At 50.5% G+C, this 24,064-nt stretch overlaps 2 protein-coding genes across 8 annotated transcripts in view; one reads left to right on the forward strand and one right to left on the reverse strand.

Moving 5' to 3' along the window:
• CETN2 (centrin 2) overlaps window positions 1-24,064 on the reverse strand; it is a 628,428-nt gene that overhangs the window by 96,129 nt on the left and 508,235 nt on the right. The window lies entirely within an intron of this gene.
• The window catches only part of ZNF185 (zinc finger protein 185 with LIM domain), a 72,492-nt gene that overhangs the window by 28,024 nt on the left and 20,404 nt on the right, over window positions 1-24,064 (forward strand). For all 4 annotated transcript variants that reach the window (XM_050775325.1, XM_050775327.1, XM_050775328.1 and 1 more), the window contains 5 exons: window positions 2,391-2,477; window positions 5,700-5,804; window positions 6,872-6,970; window positions 11,105-11,194; window positions 18,431-18,628. In XM_050775325.1, coding sequence (XP_050631282.1) covers window positions 2,391-2,477; window positions 5,700-5,804; window positions 6,872-6,970; window positions 11,105-11,194; window positions 18,431-18,628 — 579 coding nt within the window. The remainder of the gene's footprint in view (window positions 1-2,390; window positions 2,478-5,699; window positions 5,805-6,871; window positions 6,971-11,104; window positions 11,195-18,430; window positions 18,629-24,064) is intronic.

Genomic DNA, 24,064 nt, shown 5'->3' on the forward strand with positions numbered 1-24,064 from the left:
TGGCACGGGACAAAACCCTGGCTTTGCATCGAACTGACTGTGTGACCTTGAACAAATCCCTTCATCTCTCCGTGCGTCAGTTTTCCCGTGGGTAAAATAGGGAGAGCAGTAATAGCTACTTCCCAAGGCTGTCTCAAATACTAAATGAGATAATGCACCTGAAGTACTTACCACAGTGCCTGGGTGCTGGTATCCTCTGGGGCGTGCTCTGGGGCGTGCTGAACTGCAGGACCCTTATTCAAATACAGGAAGAGATCAATATCTCCACCTGCCGGCATTTGAGGGAAATGCGGCCAAAGGCAGTGAAAACGTAGTATCCCTCCGCCCCACATCCCCGCCTCCTCACTCTTTGGCAGGATGAGTCACACACTGTTTGGCACAGGCCACAGTTGCTCACATTCCCACAGGTGGCTGTGATCCGTTTTGGGCCTCAGGCTTCAGCAGATGCCTGCCTCTCTTCCTTGAGTGCCTTCCAAGGGTGTGCAGCCTTCCAGCATGGTCCTGGACTTCAGATTGGACTAGAGGTGTCTGTGGTTGGGAGTCTGGGGAGGTGGTGGGGTAGCGAGTTGCAGGGGAGGAGAGACCCCTGTATTAGTTTACTGGAGCTGCTGTAACAAGGTACTAGAAACCGAGTGGCTTAAAACCACAGGCGTTTATCCTCTCACAATTCTGGAAAGGCCATGTTTCCTCCAAAGGCTCTGGGGCAAAATCTGTTCCATGCCTCTCTCTTACCTTTTGTTGCCCGCAATCCTTGGTGTTTCCTGGCTTGCGCCCACCTCACTCCCATCTCGGCCTCTGTCTTCGCACAGCCATCTTCCCTCTGTGTCTGTCCAAATTCCCCTAGTCTGACACCAGTCACTGGAGCAGGCTGGGGTGACACTTTGTTCCCATTTCCTCTCTGACAGAGCCAGAAACGCCAGTGAGAAAATATGTTGTGCTTACCTGTGACATCCCGGTTCCCTGGCACCACCTGCTTTAAATGAGGCAGCCAGGGGTTTTATACTGTCATCATAAATGACATCATCCTCAATAACGATCTCATCATCGTTATCACGAGAGGAGATGGGGAGAAGTCAGAGCTGTCTGTGTGTGTAGGGCCCCTCCTGGCTTTCCTGATGGGAGAGGCCTTGTCCTTGGTAGCCCTTCCATTTCCATCTGGTCACTTTGAGCGCTCCAGGCCCTGACCAGGGTGGAAGTGGAGGGACAGAGATGAGCAGCCCACTGACCCAGTCCTCCATGGCTCATTTCTCACTTTCACCGTGGCCACTCCAAACCCTACCCCTCCTGGGACCCCTGACTGGCTTCTTTAAAGTTCCAGTCTGATCCTATAAACCCCCCACTCCACTTCAAGCCCATCCTGCATCTTCCCTTTGCCATACCAGATCTAGTCTGTACATTCAGGACCTCTGCCAGCCTCTACCTCCTCCTCTTCCCCTGATCTCGCTTCAGCTGGCCTGGGTCAGGCTATGCCTCCATAAAGCTTGTCCACTGCTCCCATGGCGAAACCTGTTCTGGGCCCTACAGCATAGCAAGGTCAGTTTCCATGCCTCTCTGCCCCCGTCTGACTTTGCTGGGCCCAGAGCTTCACCAGGGCAGGCCTGGGACTCAAGCTTGTCTGCACTTCCAGTGCCCAGGGACAGTCAAAGGCAGGAGTGACTGCAATGTGGCTTGGAATTAGGCTTTGCTCCATGGACCTGAGGAGGTCTAGTTTGGGGTGAAGGGTCCACCCCCACAAAGCCTGAGAGCTCTATATTCTCTCTGGCCCTGGCCACACCATGGCCAAACCTGCTGGGCGTCATGCCTTGCAGTACAGCCAGAGAATGCATCAGATTTGGAGGGATGTGTGTCTGGGGTGGCCTGTGGTCACCTGGGGGAGGGCTCTGAGCATGGCTGGCAAGAGGAAAGCTCAAAGGGGCCCTTTGTCCTCACCCCTGAGTCTGCGACATCCCCTCCCACTGTTTTTCATTCCAAATTTGGTCTGTGGGTTTTCTCAGTCTCTCATACCCCTCAGTCCCTACCAGCCCATGAATGCGGAATTACCCCTGGCCTCACAAACGGCCACTTTGGATGCCCTGGTGGGGCCACAGGCTGGGGCTGCCCCTGCAAATGGTTGGTAGAAACACGGGTTGGGAGGTTTCATTTCTACGAAGAAGGGCCCTTCCTGTGCCTGAGGGAGGGTTGGGCTCACGTCAGGGGTGGGAGACTGGGGAAGTGGCCTAAGGTCAGTGGCCCGAGCTCAGCTGCAGCACCCACAAGGCTCAAGGCCAAGGAGGAGATGACAGCAAAACAAAAGGGGGCAGTGGGTCTGGGCGGCCCACCGCACTCACCAGCCCGAGAAGGGGGAGACTTTTCTCACCTGCAACCCACTGGGTCTCTCCTTTGGCCCGCAGCTCAAGAGGTGAGGAAATTGTCCGCCTGCAGATCCTGACACCCAGGGCAGGACTCCGCCTGGTGGCCCCAGACCTGGAAGGCATGAGGTATGGGGGTCCTGCTGCTGTCCTGGCTCCCTGCACATCATTCTAGAGATGGAGGTAGCCGCCTCAGGATGCAAATGATGAGGCCTAGGGTTGGCTCTGCCACTGTAGGGCCAACAGGTTGATGGGAGGCATGGTCGACCTGGGTTCTCTGCCCCATCTCATTCTTTCACTCACAAAACCCTTATGGAGCAAGCACTTGGTCTGTGTAAGGACACAGGCCCGACCCTGGGACACAGTAGTGAACAGGACACCCTGGCTGGAATTGTCATCTGCCTGACGGGGGAGGCAGATGCCGATGTGAGCATGAACGAGGTCAGCCAGAGATGCTGTGTGCCAGGAGCCCCTGGGAAGTGAGAGCTCAACCCTGCCAATCCCTGAAGATGGGACCAGTCAGCCGTGCTGGGGATGTTGGTGGGGGTGGGAGGAGGATTGGGTCTAAGGAGCTCGTAAAGGCCACTGAGGACATTGCCCTGCCTGTGTGAGAGGGCCACTGGGAATAGAGTGGGGTCATTCTATCCCCTCCCACTGGTTTTCATTCCAAATTTGGTCTGTGGGTTTTCTCAGTCTCTCATACCCCTCAGTCCCTACCAGCTCATGAATGCAGAATTACTCCTGGCCTCACAAATGGCCACTTTGGATGCCCTGGTGGGGCCACAGGCTGGGGCTGCCCCTGCAAATGGTTGGTAGAAACACGGGTTGGGAGGTTTCATTTCTACCCAGAAGGGCCCTTGCTGTGGTCAGAGTCCACAGCTCTCTAGGCCACTAGGCTCTGTGCTGGGGAGGGGTGGGTCAAGGAGGCCACAACCAGCAGGGAGCACGAGGGGCTCAGCCCCTGCCCTGGGGTGGAGGACAGACAGCCAGGTGACATGCAGGCAGGATTCAGGGGCTGGGGTGGAGGCTAGGAGAGATCCAAGCAGGGAGACTGGGCCCCTTACCTTGTGAAGGCCAGAGACTGGGGAGAGAAGCGGGAGTGTACACTGAAGGTCATCCCTTCATCCCTGGGGTGGCAGGAACTTTGAGCAGAGGCCTCTCAACAGTGTCGTGGGTGGGAGTGCTTGAGGAGAGCTTCCCGGAGGAAGTGACACCCAAGATGAGTCCTGAGCGATCTCTAAGTCCCTTTACTCTCCTCCTTGGCTCCTCCCACTTTTAATTCTGCCCCCAAGGCACCAAGTCCTGCCCATTTTATTTTAGAGATGTTTCCATCCCTATTGCTCTGCCCCTGGCTCAGGCCTCCACTGCCACTCACCCAGTTGTCTGCAGCCGTTTCCTACTATCCCATCCCTGGACTCCCTTCCACATCTACCTGGGTGATGTTTTCAAAGGGCAGAAGTAGTTATGCCAGCTCTCTGCACAAAGCCCTGCAAAGCCCCTCCCACTATGCTCTGCAGCCTGAACTCAGTACCTGGCCCCACCTGCAGGCTCCTCCCTCCCTGGGCCTTTCTCTCTGCAGGCTGGAGGCTCTGCCTGAGATGCCCTTTCCCCTCTTCATTTTTCTGTTCCACCTGAAATGTCCTCTTTTCTGGGTCACCTCGTTCTCCTGAGTTTCTTTCCCAGGCAGCATCTGAGGGGCTTGTTGATTCTGCATGGCAGCATCCATTCTGCATGGATGTAGATACAATCACTATGCTCATTTTACAGATTAAGAAACTGAGACCCTGAATGGTTAAGTAACTTGCTCAAGGTCACATGGTCCAGAGCACGCAGATCCGCCCAGCCTGCCCTACTCCCACCTTCCACCTTCTGCACCATAGCTCATTGTACTAGTCGGGGCAGGGAGCAGGGGGACGGAGAGGGGTGATTGAAAGAGTTGGCATTTGCTGAGTGAACTCATTTGATGAGTATATTCGTAGGCATTGAAGTCAAAATTTCCAGGAGGGAGGTATTTGAAGGTTTGTGATTGAGGTTTGAGAGAGTGATCAGGGCTCAAGAGCTTTCCACGTTATATGCAGACAGAATAGAGCTGAAATCATAAGCGTAAACTAGCTTCACATGGGGCTCGTGGCGAGCCAGCGAAAGCTGGGCACTGACCTCACTATGCAAGTGGCAGCCACCTGGCCAGCCCTCCTGGGGACAGCTGGGTGAGGGCAGTCACTTCTCACCATGTTGAGAGTGAGCCTCCTGAGGGCCAGTTGGGAGGTAGTGGGTGTGCAGGCCAGTACAGAGGAGAGGCGGGAACAAGTGGAGATCACTGCTTCAAGGGTGGCAGTTGACGCTTTGGGAGGGGAGGAGACAGCCCAGCAGGTGGTGGAGCACGTGAAGGGGAGGAGAAAAAGGCAGACACCCGGAAGGTGTGTGGCCAGGGAGGTAGGCAGGTCGTGTTGACAGGGTCAAGGGAGGAGGGGTGGCGAGAAGGCTGGAGTGGCCCACTGGGTCAGCAGTACTGAATGGTGGTTTGAAATAATGATGGGACTGTCTCTCCTGGAGTTGACAACATGGGGCTCCCTGATGACCTGAAGGAGAACAGAAGGGGGCTTAAATTAGGAGACTAGGATCAGTCTTACACCATAAAGGGATATAGTCCAGAACTCTGAAGTCAGACTGCCTGGATTCGAATCTGAGCTACTCCTCTTATTACCTGTGAAATTTGGGGCAAATCACATGGGCTTTGTGTGCCTCTGTTTGCTCATCTGAAAGATGGGCATGGGTGATAACAGTGCCCATATCCTGGGGTTGATTTGCAGAGTTAATGTATATAAAGTCATGAGAACAGGCTCAAATGCTCAATCAACAGTAGCTATTGCCAGGCGCAGTGGCTCACGCCTGTAATCCCAGCACGGTAGCTATAAGACAATAACAACGACAACAACAACAAAAACAAACCCAAAACACAGTAGCTATTACTAATGAAGTTTTGAGAATTGGCCAATCTGTCAATCAGCAGGGTTTGTTTGTTTGTGGTTTTGTTTTTTAACAAACGTTTCAGGTTCAACCTCCCAAGTAGCTGGGGCCACAGGCACACACCACCACTCCTGACTTTCAAAAATATCTTTGTGGAGATGGAGTCTAGCTATGTTTCTCAGGCTGGTCTTGAACTCCTTGGCTCAAGTGATCCTCTTGCCTCGGCCTCTGAAAATGCTGGGTTATAGGCGTGAGCCATTGCACCTAGCCCAGTAGCAGGTTTTAAGCTCCGTGGAGACAGCTGGCATTTGAGGATGAGGTAACAGCCCACACCTGAGTGTGAATGGCTGCTGCATCGTTAACTTCCATTTATTTCCTCCATAGGTCTTCCCCAGGCCACAAAGACAAGGAGGCCCCCTGCTCCAGAGAGCTCCAGAGGGACTTGGCTGGCGAGGAGGCTTTCAGGGGCCCCAACACAGACGCTGCAAGGTAGCTCAGTGCAGGAAGCAGACACTTCATTCCCAGAACATGGAGCCCACATACACCCAGCTGAAGGACTTCCATGGCCTCTGGTGCAATGTCAATGGATGCAGCTGGGGCCAGGATGGTCCTGTTCCCGCTGCTCCCCCGGTGCCTAGGGTAGTGCAGGTCTTTAATGAATATCTGTTGAAAGAAAGAATGAACAAATGAATGAGGCCTGGAGTGGGGTAGGCCCCTGCCATGATTCCTCAGGGAGCCAGTTGGAGAGCAGGACCAAACTCCAGGGCAGGCTATCCCCAGCTCCTGGCCTGTGCTGGGTTCCTTCCATTCCCCTGAAGATTCCACACTCACTATGCTTTTACTGCAGGACAAAGCAGCCCTGCCAATGGCCAGGGCAAAGCAAGGCCACCAAGCTGGCAGTCTGGGAGAGTCAGTGACCAAAGTATGTAGCTGAGACTTTCAGGATGACCTGTGGACTACGGGAGACATTGTGGCAAGGGGTCAGGGGTCCAGGATGGGAAGTTGGAGCCATAGTGGTGGATGATGAGTCCAGATGGGATGATTGTCCCCAGTCGCTCTACAGCCAGCCCACTGACCTGTCTTCCAAGCCAGACCAGTGCCAAATGTGTCTGGTGAGCAGTGGCTGCAGGCTGGGCATTTCCTCAGTGAGAACCTGGTAGCCAGTTACAGCTAAGAACCCACACACCCGTCTTCTCAGTGTGGATCCCTGGAGCCTCTAGCTGGGACCCTGAGCCCTGGGAATGAGGAAAGGAATCCCTCTATAGCTTATTACCAGCCCCACGTCTTGCCCCTTGCTCTGTTGGCAATAAGCCCCCACAATGAACTGACCTCCTCCTCACTTTCCACCTTGCTCCCAACCAACTCATCAGGTTTGGAAAAAATACAGAAATGCTTCCTGTTAGAGTTAACTTGGGCTTGGCTCAGCTCTGGTCAGAGCAGCACAGAGTAGCAGCTAAAGGCCTGTGCTTCTGGACTTGAGGCCCACTCTCATGGCATCTGGGTTGGATGAGATCAAAACACAACCAGAGTCAGCAAATACTCACTTCTCATAACAGGTCAAGTGAACAGTTGAGTGATGGCAACGTGGGATCCGGAGCCACGGGCTCCTGGCCTGAAGGCTTGGCTGCAGTAGACATTGGCTCTGAGAGAGGAAGGTAAGCTGCCCGGGGGAGGCAGGTTCTCTCATGCTCCTGGTGACAGAACAGGGTCAAGCTGCCAGGCTGCTTGGACTGCTGGGGGTGGGGCACTGGTCACTTCCTATGACTCCTGTCTATTGCTTCTCCCACACGCCCACCTTCCACCACATCCTGTGTCCTTGGGCTTTCCACTTCTTGGAATCTTGTTCATTTTTTCTGACCCCTGCCACTGGCCCTCAAGCTCCTCCAGAGTAGGCACTAGGCCCACTCACAGCTGGAGGCCCAGCCCCCACATGGTGCTGGTCCTGGGCTGGTCAAATGAACGTGTGGGGAATACATGAAGGGACAAACTAATGAGTGAATGACTGAATGATGGAAGAGTCGGCACCTTCTTACTTTTCGGTTAAGCTCTGAGGACCAGCTAGGAGGCCCTTTGCTCCTGCTTTCTCCCTTCTCTCCTTTTCCTGCCCCACCCCTACCCCGGTCAGCTCTGCTGTGAGGTTCAGGGAGAGGAAAAGCAGTAGCCTTGGAAAGACCAGTGTGTCCAGCTGGGCTCTGGCTTCTTGGACCTGGATCAAGTCAGGGGCCACTTTCTCAGGTGATTTGGGGAGTGGCAAGGTCCCACTTGTCCCTAAGTGGTTCCAAACCAAGCCTGAATCATCCTTGGGGCAAAGGCTAGGTATGCAGATGATGGCATAAATAGTTTAGCTCCAAATTATGCTGGAGCCCTTCTTCAGAGCAGATAGCTAGGGAAGAGTGGCAAAGCCAGTGTCTGCAAAGAGCTACAACCGCAAGATATCATCTGCCTCCTGCATCCTACTGTAGTCTGGCCAAGGAGGGAATCCTGTAGGGAAGGCCCTGCTGATGCTTTCCTACTTCCCTCAGCATACCCAGGGCCCCTTTCCCTCACTAACTTCAATAGTTTGCAATTCATGCCTGGAACCAGAGCCTGACTTCTAAATCCAGGCCCACAAGTCAACACAGGAAGGGGACAGCAGGTCCTGGCCTCTGAAACCACTGTCTCTGAGCAGGTCCAAGGAGAGGCCACCAGAGACTCTGTTCTTTGAGCTGCCACTAATGGGGAGGACTCCGCTAGAGCCCTGTCCACGCAGCCTGCATCTTTTTGCCATCTGCAGAGGTGTTGGAGGGATCTTTCTAAAAATAAGCTAGATCACATTTCTCCCCTGCTAAAACCTTCTAGTGGCTCTCCATTTTCCTTAGAATGAAGTCCCAACCCTTTCCCATGACCCACTGGATCCTGCATGGCAGAACCTTTGGCCTTCTATCTAGTTGGGGCTCCCGCTACTCTCCCCATGGTAGTGCAGCTTGACTGGCTCTGCTGATGGCTGTCGCGAAGAAACTTCTGGTCTACTGTGATTGGGTGGCTCTTGTCTCCTCCGTGTCGCCCCGCCTGCTTATACACCCTCATAACACGAAGGCTGTGCTGTCCTCTGTTTCTTTAAAGCGAAACCAGGCCTCAAAGTTACTTGTAAAGTCATCTGAAGAATCTTCTAGATTTTCACAAATTTTAACCCAGTCTTTTACAGTTGTCTTACCTATATAGTCGTCCCTAGGTATCTGTGGGGGATTGGTTCCAGAACCTCACTCATATACCAAAATCCATGCATGTTCAAGTCCCTGATATAAAATGGTGTAGCATTTGCATGTAACCTATGTACATCCTCCTGTACCCTTTAAAGCATCTCTAGATTATTGTAATACCTCATACAATGTAAGTGGTATATAAATAGTTGTTATACTGTATTGTTTAGGGAATGATGACAGAAAAAAGCCTGCACATGGTCAGTATGGATGCAACCATTCTATTTTAATTATTTTTTCCAAGTCCCTCCCCTCCCCTCCCCTCCCCCCTTCTCTCCCTCCCTCCCTCCCTCCCCTCCTCTCCTGTCTTCCTCTTTTAGACAGGGCCTTGCTCTGTCACCCAGGCTGGAGTGCAGTGGTGTGATCACAGTTCACAGCAGCCTCAACCTCTGGGGCTCAAGGGATCCTCTCACATCAGCCTCCCGGGTAGCTGGGACTATAGGTGTGTACCACCGCACCTGGCTAATTTTTGTATTTTTGGTAGATATAAGGTTTTACCATGTTGCCCAGGCTGGTTTGGAACTCCTGGGCTCAAGCAGTCCACCCACCTCAGCCCCACAAAGTGCTGGGATAACAGGCATGAGACACGGTACCTGGTCCCAAATATTTTCAATCTGAACTTGGTTGAATCCACAGATGTGGAACCCACAACATAGAGGGCTGACCACACACTTAGTTTGACCATGATTTTCAACAAACTCCTTTATTGTTTTTCCAAAGGCAAGGTTGTTTCTCATGGAAACAACCACTCTCCTTTTCCATTCATTTTCATGGATTTACTTAATCGTTGAACTTAGTGATTCTTCCCCATTAGAGGCAGCTCAAATAACTAAGTTACTGCCCCAGGGGCCTTTCCTTGGACCTGCTCAGAGACACTGGTTTCAGAGGCCAGGACCTGCTGTCCCCTTCTTGTGCAAATACAACTGGCATAAAGAGGTTTGGGACCAAACAAGAGCACCCCTTAGTGAGTGTGCTGGTTAGTGGAGAGCACAGACTTGTATAGGCAGTGATTGTTCAGCATGCCGTGAGCATCAGTCTGCCTGGCTTACGGAGACACAGAGAATGTGACTCAACCCTGTGAAGGGTGGGTAAGACATTCGCCACAAAATCCATATTGAGTGGGTGAATACAGGTGGACTGGGAAGGAGCACTGCTTCTACAAACAGCCACAGGGCCCAGTAGTAACAGGAACACATTAGCACATGTTATGGCCCAGGTATTATTCAAAGTACTTGGCATCTATGAACTCATTTACTTTTCTCAGAATACTTACGAGACAGACATGATTGGCATCCCTATTTCATTGATGGTAAAATTGAGGCCCAGAAAGAAAGGTCAGGTAACATGCCCAATGTCACACAGCTGGGTGACAGCAAAGCCATGATTTGCTTGCTAAACTTGGCTGTAGTCCCTACAGCAGAGGTTCTCTGAGCCCTCCTAGCAGGATCTCTTCCTAGGCTCTGCCTTCCAATGCCCTCCTCTCTGCCACCTCAGCTTGGGTCCATGTAGGTTGGTGCTGGGCTCTCTGGGTGGGCATGGTCACTTTGCTGTGGGTGTGAGGAGCATTTGGCAAGTGCTAGTAAGGAACAATCTTTCTTGACTCCCACAAACCCTAAGGAGGTGTAGGTCAGGTAAGGATACGTCATGCTCAGGGTCAGGTTCCAGCCGCAGCTCAGGGCTGAGGGGAATGGTTGGACATGGGGCAGGGAGCTGGAAGAACACTCGAGAGATAGCGGGTAAATGAGACATGACTTTACTCAGCAGCAGCTCTCTTACACAGCTTTCTCAAACTAGCTTTCAAATCATTAGCAGCTTACTCTCATACTGTCTGCCCTGTCTTGGCTGCTTAGTCCGATGGCCCCCACGCACAGCTGCGTGGCCAGCTCTCCCTTGCCTTCAGGGTCAGCCGCTTAATTCTTTCTCTCCCTGGGCATGGGCAAACCAAGCTGTGTCCTGGTTCCCCTCTGTCCATCTGCAAAGACAGACAGCTCTTGCGCTGTCTCTTTCTCTGGGTTCCCACGCACCCGCCATGTCAAGCCATGATGAGCTGAGCCAAGCCCCAAGAGACATGTTCCCTGTACACAGCGTCAACAGGGCAGTTATACCTTTTACAGACAATAGTGGTTTAGAGCCAAGTATGAACTTACACAAACAGGTTATATAAGAAGTGGAGGTGTGCACTTGTGCACCAGACTCACTGAGTCATGCAGGCCTGGATATCCCCCTCTGCCTATTCCTTGACCAAAGCACATCCATGTACCTTACAGGATACTAGAACCCAAAACCAGGAGGGGACTTCCCCAGGGAACCCAAATTGGTCAGGGGCAGTGCTTGCTCTTGAACTCAGGTGCTAAGGCCATGTCCAAAGCTGACACGAGGTTGTCACACACAGTGGCATCGGTGCCACACTAATGCCAAGACTGAGACACCAGCCTTTACTGGAAGATACAGTTTCCCCCTTTCTGGTGAGAAGGCAGCCTGGAGGGAGAAGACCTGGGACCCAGCCTTCTTTGGCCTGAGATCTCAGCGGGCCTGTGTTTCCTTCCTCAGCTCCAGTGCCACTTCAGTCTCTGATGTCCCTGCTGATAGGAAGAGCGACAGCACAGCAGCCCGGGAGGATGCAAAGGCAGACCCAAAGAGGTAAGGTATGAGGAGACAGTGCTGAACGAGAGACGCAGCTTGGGCTGTGTGTCCATTGGCCTTTGGCTAGGAAGGCCAGCAAGGTTTGTGAGCTGGCCTGAGGCACATAGCAAGGGCAGAAGCCCCAACGGGAACCCTCTGGCTTCTGGAGCCAGGGAGCTTTCTACTAAACTCTGTTGCCTTGGCCAGGAAGTACACCATACTCAGAAAGGGTCTTTCAGTCAACAACCACTCTGACAGCACCTGCCTTTTGCTGGAGGCTGGAGCACACAGACAAATCAGAAACACCGCTGCCTTCCAGGAGCTCCCAGGCCGGGGGTGGGCAAAGCCTGGTTCAGATTAGAGCAATACATCAGCGCTAGAGGAGGGGAAGGGGGCTTCATGGGAAGGTGGCCTTTGAATGGAATGTTGACAGGTGAGGAGGAGTCTTTCAAGCAGAGGGAACAGGATACGTAAAGGGCCCAAGAAAACCTGGTGTTTCCTGGGCACTGTATGTTGCTGGGTGTGGTCAGCGATGAGTGTCCTTGTCAGGGAGTGCTGGAAGAGGAGGCTCAGTGAACTAGGTAGGGCTTGATTGGCCTCTTGTACTGTTATATTGGAGCCTACTGTGTGCACAGCCCTCTACTCACAGCGTCTCATATGGTTCTCCTCACAGTCTCTCAAAGGTTTATGCCTAATTACAACAAAATCCAAAAGCCTGGAGCCTAGGTCTCTGTGCCTCCTGAGAAGGATAGTGCTCTAAATAAAACAGCCGCAGCTGAGATAGAGTGATGACGGTGAGGAGGGTACGACTTAGGTGGGTGGAAAAGGCAACTCAGGCGAGCTCCTCTAAAGATGAGAAGGAGCCAACTCTAGAAAGAATACGGTGAAGAGAGCTGTAGATAAGGAACCACAAACCAAATAACCCTGAGATGGGAACATGCTTAACATGTTCCAAAGGACAGAGTGGCTGGAGCTTGGCCAGTGAGGAGGGCCATAGATGGAGCAGGGCCTTGGTAAGCCATGATTAAGAGATTGGATCTTGTTTCAAGTTTTAAGCCAAAGGGGAGTCTGATGTGATTTAGGTGTTTAAAAGGTGAATGCATGTTTGCATTTTCATACCACATTGCTGTTGCTTTTTTACTTAAACCAAGATGCTGGGGGCTGGGGTGGGCAATGGATATCTAAGGTATGAGGCCTTAATATATTTCTTTTCTCATTCAAATTGCACTGACAATTAACAATCAGAGTGAAAACAATAGCTGACACCAATACTGTGCTGTGCCAGGTGCCTTACAGCCTTGCCAGCAACCCTGTGAGATGGGTAAGGTGGGAAACTGAAGCACAGAAAGATTACGTGACTTAGCCAAGGCCTTACAAGTGGCAGAGCTGAGTTCCAAGGGAAGAGGCTCTAAGAAAATCCTCAGGAGAAACTACGAAAAATTAGTTTATGAAATCTTGTCTTTGGAGCCTAGTCTCAAGACCCAGAATCAGTAACTTACAGCTGGTTAACATGGTTAACATGCTGTGTAATCTCACCTTAGTTCTCCCCAAACGTGGAAAAGGATAAGGCTTCTTATGCAACCTGACAGAGGAGAAAATTGAGGGACTCACTCCTGTGATGAACACACCTAGGAACAGAGCCCAGATCCAGCTAACTCTAGAGCCAGGCTCACACTACTTTCCTCTGATGTTTAAATGTCTGCAAAATCAGAGGTTTTTTTTTTTTTTTTTTTGAGACGGAGTTTCCGTGTGATCTCGGCTCACTGCAACCTCTGCCTCCCGGGTTCAAACGATTCTCCTGCCTCAGCCTCCTGAGTAGCTGGGATTACAGGCTCATGCCACCACGCCCAGCTAATTTTTATATTTTTACTAGGGATGGGGTTTCACTATGTTGGCCAGGCTGGTCTCAAACTCCTGACATCAAGCAATCCACCCATCTTGGCCTCCCAAATTGCTGGGATTACGGGCGTGAGCCACTATGCCTGGCCAGTACAGACTTTCTTGATTACAGTGTTTCACAACTCTGGCTGTATTTGAGAATCACCTAGGAAGTACTGAAACACACTGTTGATGAAAAAGGCCGTACTCTGTAACATATTTGAAGAAATTCTGAGCCAAATGTTAGGACTATGACCCGTGACACAGCCTCAGGAGATCCTGAGAGGATGTGCCCAGGATGGTTCAGTTACAGCTTGGTTTTATATGTTCTAGGGAGACATAAGACATCAATCAGTATATGTGAGGTATACATTAGTTAGGTCCAGAAAGGCCGGATACCTCAAAGCTGGGAGTGTGGTGGGGGTGGGGGTGAGGGTGGGGTTCCAGGTCATAGGTGGATTCAGAGATTTTCTGATTGGCAATTGGCTGAAAGACTTGTTATTCTCTAAAGACCTGCAATCAATAGAAAGGAGTGCCTGGGTTAAGATAAGGGGTTGTGGAGACCAAAGTTCTTATATAGATGAAGTCTCATAAGTGGCCGCCCTTAGAAGCAATAGATGACCAATGTTTTTATTCAGACCTTTAAAAGGTGCTAGACTCTCAGCTAAACTCTTCAGATCAGAAAAAGCCCTGGAAAGGGAAGAAGATTCTCTACAGAATGTAAATTTCCCCCAGGAGAGACAGCTTTGCAGGGTTATTTCAAAATATGTCAAAAAATATATTTTGGTGTAAAATACTTCAATTTCTTTCATTACCTGCTCTTTGTCATGTGATGCTATACTAGAGTCAGGTTGGAATTTGGCATATTATTGCTTCAAAGAGTCTGTTTTGTCAGTCTGAATATCTCTCTCAATGTTAATACTGGTCAGTTGGGTGTGAATTCCAAATGGAGAATATATTGAGGCATGTCCGACCTTCCCCTTTCTCATCATGACCTGAACTAGTTTTTCACGTTGTGTCCCCTTGGCCGAGAGAAGTGTCCATTCATTCGGCTGGGGAGCTTAGAATTTTATTTTTGGTTTACAACACAACAAAAACTTTCCGAAGTCCCAGGTAGAGATTTGTATTTTATTTTTCTGGGGCGGGTCTCCATCATCTGTGTCTTTTTCAAAGCTCCCCAGTTTATTCTCTTTCCAGGCTAGGTTGAGAACCATTGTTCTCAGGTAGTGGTTCTGAACCAGGGGCATCTCCCAAACCTTCCAGCCTGCTACGATACAATGTCTGGAGCCATTTTTGGTTGTAAAAACTGGGAGTGGGAGATACTACTGGCTTCTTAAATGCAGAGATCTGGGATGCTACTAAATACCCTACAGTGAACAGGATAGGACCCACCCCACACCCCCCAGCACACACCATAGAATTATGGGGTTCAAAATGGCAATAGTGCTAAGGTTGACAAATCCTGCTCTAGAGCTTTGACGAGCTATTTGGGAAGACAGAAGGGGCGGAAAAGAAAAACGGATGGAAGAGAACCGCAGCACTCGCCTTACCGGGAGTCTGGGTAGCAGGGATTGCGCCTGTGCGAATGCGCACTAGCCACCAGCGTACGCGACGCGTGCGCGCCTGTGCACCTCGGCTAGCACCCGCCCGTAGTGAGTACGCCTGCGCACGCCGCCATTTCTTGAAGCCCCGAACTCGGTCGCAGTGCCCGCCGGGAAAATGCGAGTGTCCACAAAGTGAAATGGCCGCCTGGGGCGAGCTCGACCTCGGCGGGGATTCTCCTGAGGCCATGCCCGCGCCGGCCGCCAGAGGTCGCCCGAGGATCACGAATGGGCCCGAGGCGCTGGCTGCCCCTTCCCCCGCATAAGGTCTGAAGCCGCGGCCAGAGTGGCCTTGGGGTGACCGCGCGTGGACCGTCCCCGGCGGGAGGAAGCGCGGTCCCGCGAGGGACCGAACGGGGCCGCTGCGACTTGAGCTTGTTCCGCGGGGAGCCCTGGCGGCCATGGCCTCCGGTACACCGGACATGGGTCGTCAGGGCTGCCCAGGGGGAGGGGATGTGGACCCTCCAACCACGCTGGGCCCTTGGGCTGACCGGGGCTGGTCTGTGGGGCTCAGTGAGGAGGGACTTTATTCCTAGGAGTTTGATGAGGGAGCGCCTTGGGGGTGGTGTCGTCCTGACATCCTGCAGGGCAGTGGAGCCTTACTTTCCCTAGGTTACAACACAATTTTAACTGTCCCAAACTGTGGGGACTCTGCCCTATTCCACCTTGGGCCGTTCCATCACACTACAGGGAGAGGCGGTATAGTATAGTGGTTGAGAGCCTGAACTCTGGTGCTTTGGGTTCCAATCCAAGCTCTGTCACTTACAAGCTCCGTGACCTTGGGCATGTTACTCATCTCCTCTGTGCCTCAGGTTCTTCACGTGTAGAATAGTAGTAATCATACCTCCTACCATATAGGGTTGTTGAAACGGCCAAATCGGTTTGTATATGCAAAGCGTGTAGGACATTTAAACCTGCAAGCTAAGTGAAGCAGCACCAGAGGAATATCTCCTGCTCTCAGAGGTGTTCAGGGATACTCGGAAGGCTGACTTTACCAGCTTTATTGGCTTGATTTCATTTGACATGACACGATATCTCATCTCCTTCCTACTAAACTTTTGTCATCAAATTTTACATATAGAACATGCTGTTTTCTTCATTATGTTGCAAGCATGGGCTTCTCAAGTTTATATTTTTTCTTCATGAGGATCAGGTGAAGTTTAGGCCCCACATTTCCTCACCACTGGCAACCGTTGTTGGCCAGTGGAGGAGTCTAGTGGAGGTAGTACAAGAGTGGAAGTGTCATCTGGGTGCAGTGGCTCACGCCCACCTGTAATCCTATACTTTGAGAGGCCGAGGCAGGAAGACCACTTGAGTTCTGGGGATTGAGACCAGCGTGGGCAACGTAGTGAGACCTCATCTCTACAAATTTTTTATATATATATATGTGTGTGTGTATATGATATCTATCCATATATGTATATCATATATGATATCTATATATGTATATGATATATATGATATATATCTTATATATGTATATCATATACATATGTTTTTGAAACAGTGTTTCTCTTCTGTCACCCCAGACTGGAGTGCAATGGGGTGATCTCGGCTTACTGCAACCTCTGCCTCCTGTGCTCCAGTGATTCTCCTGCCTTAACCTCCCAAGTAGCTGGTACTACAGGCACATACCACTGCACCTGGCTTATTTTTGTATTTTTTTGTAGAGATGGGTTTTTGCCATGTTGCCTAGGCTGGTCTCAAACTCTGACCTCAACTGATCCACCCACTTCTGCCTCCCAAAGTACTGAGATTATAGGCGTGAACCACTACGCCGGGACTACAATTTTTTTTTTTTTTTTTTTTTTTTAAAGAATGGAAGTGTGTAGAGTATGGTTGTGTCAGGAATTGACAATGGCTGTACTAGGCTACTGGATCTTTGGTCCAATTACATTCAGAAGGAAAGGCTTCAGAGAAATCAATCCCAAATCCAAAGTCCCATTGGTCACCATCCCCTGTGTTACCTTGCCTATCTCTAACCACTTGACTTCCAGGCAGTTCATGAGGGACTCAGACAGGATAGCTGGGAAGTAATTCCCCTGGATGCTACATTGTCCAGCAGAGCTTCCTGTGAGTGTTTGCCTAAGATTTCCTTTTTATGACCCACATAGGTCATACCTACTAAAATCACAGTGGCCCTGCCACAGGCCTAGGAACAAAGAAGCCTTGTTCATCCATTTGTCCCTGTGTCACAGTAGAGCCCAAGTTTCTCTTTGTGGAGAATTCTGGCTCTATCCACAAACTTGGTGAGGGCAACCTCTACTAGTGTATTTCTGCAGAGGACATGGGACAGGATGGGACTCTGATTGAATCCATAGTAAAGCTAAGTCAGGGCTACCACAGTAGGGATACAAGCTCTTCAGGCCTTGTATGTTTGTCTTTGACTCAAGCAAGCATGTCACTGACAGAGATTGAGCGGGTGTGTCAGGGCACCCTGCTGGCAACCCTGGGACTGGTGTTACCTGTGCAGACAGACCACTTTTGGATCTGCATAGCGGGCCCTAAGGGTGGAAGCAGCACAGAGAAGCACAGGCCCAGTGGGATGGTTTCCCACAGTTACTGTGTGGCGTCATACTCACTTGCCTGCAGTTCTGCCTGGTGCAGCTGGAGGTGGCAATTAGCTTGTTGTCCCTGCTGGAGAATTTTAGTCTCCCCCACCTCCACCTGAGGCTGAAGAATCATATTGCTTTCAGAGCATACTTTCCAAAAAGTGTGGCCTCTGTTGGCCTTGTTATTCCAGCTTGAAGGCAGGAAGCCTGCCTAGACAAAGTTAACTCCTATATACAAAGAGTCCCAGGGTAGTTTGTAGTGTGTTCTTGTCTCGGGGTAGCCCCCACTAGCTATTGAAGGCAGGCTGGTGATGTTGGGAAGGTTATATTCAGAGTGAGCTAGGATTGAGGTGATGGTGAAGTCGATTTTCATTCTGAAATGCTGGGCTCACTCTCTTAGTAGCCCAACTTGGTGTTTGCACCTGGCCTAGTAGACTCTGGAAGCAGTACCTTGCATCTCAAGGTGGGGCTGGTGATGGGAGGGGTGTGGAAATGGAGGATCAGCTAGCAGCCCCTTTCCCATGGTGCCCAGACTGGAGGGTACAGTGCAAGCATGGGGTGAGGCCAGAGAAGACCCCTGAAGAGCTTGATGCCTGAGACATCTGGGGGAAGCCCCATCCTTCTTGCTGGATTCAGGGGTGGCAAAAGCCAAAAATTGGAGGGCTGGGTGCAGTGGCACATGCCTGTAATCCCTACACTTTGGGAGGCCAAGGCAGGAAGATCGCTTGAGATCAGCCTGGGCAACATGGCGAAACCCCGTCTCTACAGAAAAAAAAATAGAAAAATTAGCCGGGCCTGGTAGTGTGGACCTGTAGTCTCTGCTACTTGGGAGGCTGAGACGGGAGGATGACTCGAGCCCAGGAGGCAGAGGTTGCAGTGAGCCGAGATGGCGCCGCTGCACTCCAGCCTGGGCAACAGAGTGAGATCCTGCCTCCAAACAACAATAACAAAAACATCGGAGGCTTCAGCTTTGGCTTTGGCTTCGGCTTCATCTATTACACAGGGACGCCTTTTCAGTGGGAAGGGAGCAGCGGTGCTGGGCTCCTACCAAGGAGACTGTCTGCTCCCTGGACTTGGGGCTGTGCCTGGCTCCTTTCTGCCCCCACTCTCAGGGATATGAGTGCCTCCAAGTCCACAGGAGGTGACAGCCAGCTTGCGTGCTGGGACTGAGGCAGGGTTAGTTTCAGAGCACTTTTTTCATAAGGGTGCTTATTCTTCCTCAGGGCCTTGGCGGATTATGAGGGGAAGAATGTGGCCACCAAGGTCAGAGAGGCCTGGCAGGAGAGGCCTGGAGCCCCAGGAGGTGGCCAAGGAGACCCAGCTGTACCCACTCAGCAACCTGCAGATCCCAGCACCCCAGAGCGGCAGAACAGCCCCAGCGGATCTGAGCAACTTGTCAGACGAGAGAGCTGTGGCAGCAGGTAAGGGCTGAGCTGCAGTGGACTCTGCCTCTAGAGCCCATGTTTTTGTTGGGGTCTGCGACCCAGGTAGGAACCACTTGCCCACACCCTGTGCCAATACCCAACACATTGCACACCCAGGTGCCTGTTCTGTGAGTGGGTCATGGTAGTGATTCCCTGGTCCTAGAGCAGTGTCATCAGGCTTCTTGTGGCTCAAGGGGCCGGGAGGGGACTGCGATAGGAGGATGTGTCTGTCCCCAGGTGTGAGAAGCCCTGGCTAATTCCCAATGCATGGGGCAGGAAGGAAGGCTGTGTCTCAGAGTACAGGTGCTCTACAGGTGGGGGTCCTGGGCAGAGTGAGGGCAATTTGTGTGGTGTGCATAAAATGCCATTGTCAGAGAAGGACAGAGTGTGAAAGAGCAAAAAAGAAAGAGGGTACAAGTGCAAAAGAGTGACGGAGTGAAGCAGAGAGAGAGAGAGGCCAGAGGGAGAGAAAGGGAGCATGGGTAAGCAGGCATGAGAGAGTGACACAGGATGTGACTGGCCATGTGTTGATGTGTGCCAGCGTGCATGAGCAAGAGGACAAGCATGCCTGTTACTGGAGCTGACCACGTGGCATTGGTATGAGAATTTCAAGTCAGGCTCTCTTGAAGGCATCTCGCCTGCCAGCACAAACACTGCATGTCCATGCAGCTCTGGACACGTCAATAGACCAGTGATTCCAGGGGTGCAAAGTGAACAGTTTCTTAAACAAGACAGAAATGTAGAAGGAGAGAGCTAAGACTCATATTGCCCCAAGAGAGGAGCTGGTGGAGTCCAGCAGGGTATTTGCTGTGGGGAGCAGGTGGGGCCTGGGGCTCCTTTTGCAGGGATGAAAGAAACACAGTTATCTGCCTTCTTTGTTCTGGGGCTTCGTGTACCACAGAGGTTCCATAATTATTAATAGTTAGATAGGGAGGTTATTTTTAGGGCCTGGCTCAACTGTTAGATAACAAGTTTTACCTTCTAAGAATATCTAGCCCATCTTTGACTCCTTGGCCCCAGGCCCTGGAAAGGCCCAGTCCAAAAACAGAGTGAACAACCTTGGACTTCCTGTCACATCGTGTGGCTTCTGGAACTAGTCAGTGTTCCATGCAGTGAAGGGATATAAAAAGTGAGGCTTGTGGATGAAGGAGGAGGTGAGTGGTTCTGGGCTTTGTTTTTGTTTTGCAGGGGGAGTGTCAGGAAGGGCTTTCTTTACAGGGAGACTGATGTTGGAGCTGGGTCTGGAAGGCTGAGGGAGATTTTGCCAGATGGATGTGCTTGGGAAGGCATTCCAAGTAGAGGCTCACAAAGTGTATAGGGAACATCCAGTCAGTAGCCATCACAAAGGAGGGTTAATCCAGCCTGGCTTGGCAGGAAGCACTGAGTAGGGGCTGGGCAGGCACCTGCTCCTAGGCTGAGGAGTGTGACCCACGTCCTGAGGGCCCTGGGAGCCACTGATGGTTTTCCTGCAGGAGAGTGCCACAGCCAGACTTGAGTCCAAAAAAGATCCCTCCATTGCCCTGTGGAGGACCAGGCCAGGGGAGTATATGACAAGACAAGGCAAGAGGCCTTATTGGAGACTGTTTGTTTACACCAGGGCTGAGGTGATAAGGCTGCAAGTATTTTTGACTTATTAAAGGTAAAAGTGGGCTTGGCGTGGTGGCTCATGCCTGTAATCCCAGCACTTTGGGAGGCCGAGGTGGCAGTATTGCTTGAGCCCAGGAGTTTGAGACTAGCCTGGGCAACATAGTGAGACCCCGTTTCTACAAAAAATTTAAGAACATTAGCCAGGTGTGGTGGCACATGCCTGTAGTATCAGCTACTTGGGAGGCTGAGGTGGGAGGATTGTTTGAGCCTGGGATGTCAAGGATACAGGGAGCCATGTTCCTGCCACTGCACTCCAGCCTGGGTAACAAAACAAGATCCTGTCTCCAAAATAAAAATTAAAAAAATAAAGTAACAGTGAGGGAAAAGCCAAGGTTGCTTCCCAGATTTCAGGGCTAGGCAACTAGATGGGTGGTGACAGGAACTAGCTGGGGGTAAGGAGTTTGGGGGCAGGCCTGCTGAGAGATGCAGAGAGATGATAAGGTCATTGGGCCATGCCGAATGAGAAGTGCCTGTAGGGGGCTCCAGCCAATGATGTCCAGTAGATTACTGAGTAAACAAATCTGGAGTTGAGCAAAGATCTGACCTGGGGCTAGAGAGCTGGGAGTTGTCAGCTCATAGGAAGTCGCTGAAGGGAATGGATGAGGTTGCCTGGAGAATGCCTTTGGAAGGCAGTGTGTACAAAGCATGTATTCTCGACTTTTCTCTGCAAGCTTCCAGGGCCACTTGTCCAGCTAGGCCCTTGGCTGGGTGGGTAAGTCCACGTGGTTCACGGGTGCTGAGGGAGCCTTCTTTTTGGGGTGTACATCTAAAGCCACCTGCTTCATCAGCTGACATTTATCTCCATTTTCTGCTCTTCTTTTGTCTCAAAAAGAAAAAGAGGGGATATTGATTATTGATCCCCTAAAACCCTAGCTGAATATATAAAATGAAAAGAAGTAACAATATGAGAGAAGCAAAGGCAGATGGACCATAATTTTGAAAAGTAATACCGAAAGGTCTTAAGGAGGAAGAGGAGCTACAGAGAGGTATTGAGAAGGACAATTTTGAATAAATGGAAGAATTAGGAAAGACGACCGTCATGGAAACCAAGCCATGCTGAGCTAACTTTCCAGTGCGCTGTATATCCTGAAGTAGGCCCATCAGATCTGGCTATGTAGAACTCATGACTACCTTGAGGGGAGTAGGTTGGGGCAGTGGGAAAGGCTGTAGTTGGATTATAATGGATTGAGGAGGGAGCGGAGGATAAGCAGGTGCAGTTGGTGGGGTACACATTCTGAAACTGGCCATGACGTGATGGATGTGGGAGGGGTGAGCAGATAACTACAGCTACAAGATAATGGGGAAGGTTTCCTATAGGTGAAAGCAACGTGTGCCTGTTAGGTAAAGGCTAGGCAGAGGGTGCCTACATGACCAGTACCCAGTAAAATCCTTGGACTCTGAGTCTCTAATGAATTGCCCTGGTTGACAGCATTTCACACTTGTTGTCACAACGCACTGCTGAGGGGAACTGAGTGAATCCTGTGTGACCCACTGGAAGAGGACTCTGGAAGCTTGTGCCCGGGTTTCCTCAGAAATTTGCCTTGTGTGCTTTTCCCTTTGCTGATTTTGCTTTGTATCTTTTCACTATAATAAACCATAGCCTTGAGTGTGATGATGTGCTGTGTCCTGTGAGTTCTTCTTGTGAATCACCAAACCCAGGGATGGTCTTGGGGACCCCTGACGCAGATGGGCAGGATCAGAACTTTATGCCATAACAAGGACTTTAGATTTTCTTTCAAGGGCAAAGAGGAGTCAGGAAGGTTTGAAGCAGGGGAATGATACGGCGAGAGTATTGCTTTGCAGTGGGCTCTCCAGTGGCAGTGAGAAGAGTGGACTGAAGTGGGCAGAGTGGAGCAGGGAGAAGAGGAAGTGCTTATAGAATCCTCCCTGTAAGAAATGATAGGGCCTGGACTAGGGGACTAGCTGTGGAGATGGAGACAGACAGAACTGTAAAACAAGTAGAATAGATCCCAAATTGGATGACAGGTAAGACTTGGGAGAGAGTGAAGGAGAGGGAGTGACAATTTAGAAAGCCGCATTTCTGGTCGAGTGACTGAGTGGAGTATGTGACCCCTCCTGGCTTAGGTGGTGGCCAAAGTATCTCTAACCTGCCACTATACTGCCTGCAGCTGACTGAGCAAATGCCTGGTCCATGGAGATCCCAAGCTGACAAGGGCACCTGAGGCAAGCCTCTGGCTTTCAGGTGGAGGCTCTGCCTAGGCTGGCCTGGCCGGATTGCCCTGGCACACTGTGCTGTTTTGCTGAGGCAGACAGCAGCACTCTGCAAGTGCTCTTCTCCTCTTCCTCTTAGTGGTCTAAATCCTGTAGCATGCTGGGGTGCGACTGTAGACAAATACCCTTTGCGGGCCACCTGGGTTCTCTATTTGCAGTCTTTGGGTCTGGTCACTGGCATGGCATCTCAGTAGGCTAGGTTCATCAGGAAGGGTCAACTATGTCATGGCACCTCATGGGAAGCATTTAGAGTCAGTGGGCCAGGGGCTTAAGGGCTGCTTACTGCTAATAGTTCTAAGTAGCAAGCATTCCCTCAGTCCTAGTCTGGGCACACGCCAGGAAGAAAGCCACTAGATGCACTCTCCTAGTGGATAACTAGCCTGGGGTTCCAAGAAGGGCAGAGACAGGCAGAGTGAGAGCCTTCAGAGATGTAGGCAACGATAGTAGTAGAACTTCCAGGGAGAGTAGATGGAAAAATGGAAAAAAATCCTTGTCATTATTTTTAAATGTCTGAATTGACCAGATTAGAATCTTTGAGAGTCTAGACACTAGGGAATTCTCATGGGTGGGCCAGTTATCTCCTCCCTCACATGGGGGGAGAGTAGATAGGACCCAGCATGAGAGGACCAGAGGGCAGTCAGTGCTAAGGGTAATACCTTAGGCCATGGGAGATTGAGTTTTTCTTCAGTTTGCAAGTTTTCACTTTAATATTCCACTGTTTCCATCATTTCAGATGACTGGGGATGATAAGGACAATGTAATTTGGGGGATAAAGGAAGAACTCATTTTATATCTTGGGTGCCTTTACTGGGGAAATGGATTCCTTAGTCATTTGAAAGAAGTGGTAGAATTCCACATGTGGGGAATACTTGTTCTAACAAAAGCTTAATAACATTAGTGGCAATGATCCTTTTATATAAGGGAAAGCTTCAAGCCAGTGAGAAAAACATAAATAAACTAGTAAGAACATATTTATAACCATGAGATTTGGATGTAGAATAAAATCAAATTGGCAGTTAAGGAAAGGTCCTAAACATCTGTATATTAACAATATTTCATCAGTGGGCAATGTGAATTTCCCATGGAAACCACTGGCCTAGAATACACTGGATACAAATCAGAGAAGCAAAATTGCAACCAAGTTAATATTTTAAAAAATAATTGAAATGATGACTGATAACCTTGTATTGTTCTTATCTAATATAAGGCAAAGCAGCACTGGGGCTTTGATAGAGAACAATATCTCATGTGCACTGAGGACACTGAAAACCTGCTAGGAATTCTATGGAATTTCTAAAATATTTATATTAAGGACATTTTACCCATTATAGACTAATTTAGGGAAGGTTCTGCATTTTTTTTTTGATTTGACAATGCTGCCAATGCAATTTATACAATATTAAATAAGACTAATTAATTTTTGCACCTTTCTTGTTACAAGGTGAAAGAGTTAATCCTTTGAGATTTTCCAGAAGGTCCCTGGCAAATCCCAAAGTCAGTTTTAGGTATGAAATATATTTAAGGTTTGATTGTGGGAAGGCAAATGTTAAGAGT

This window comes from Macaca thibetana, chromosome X, assembly GCF_024542745.1.
Source record: "Macaca thibetana thibetana isolate TM-01 chromosome X, ASM2454274v1, whole genome shotgun sequence".
Taxonomy (NCBI): Eukaryota; Metazoa; Chordata; class Mammalia; order Primates; family Cercopithecidae; genus Macaca; species Macaca thibetana.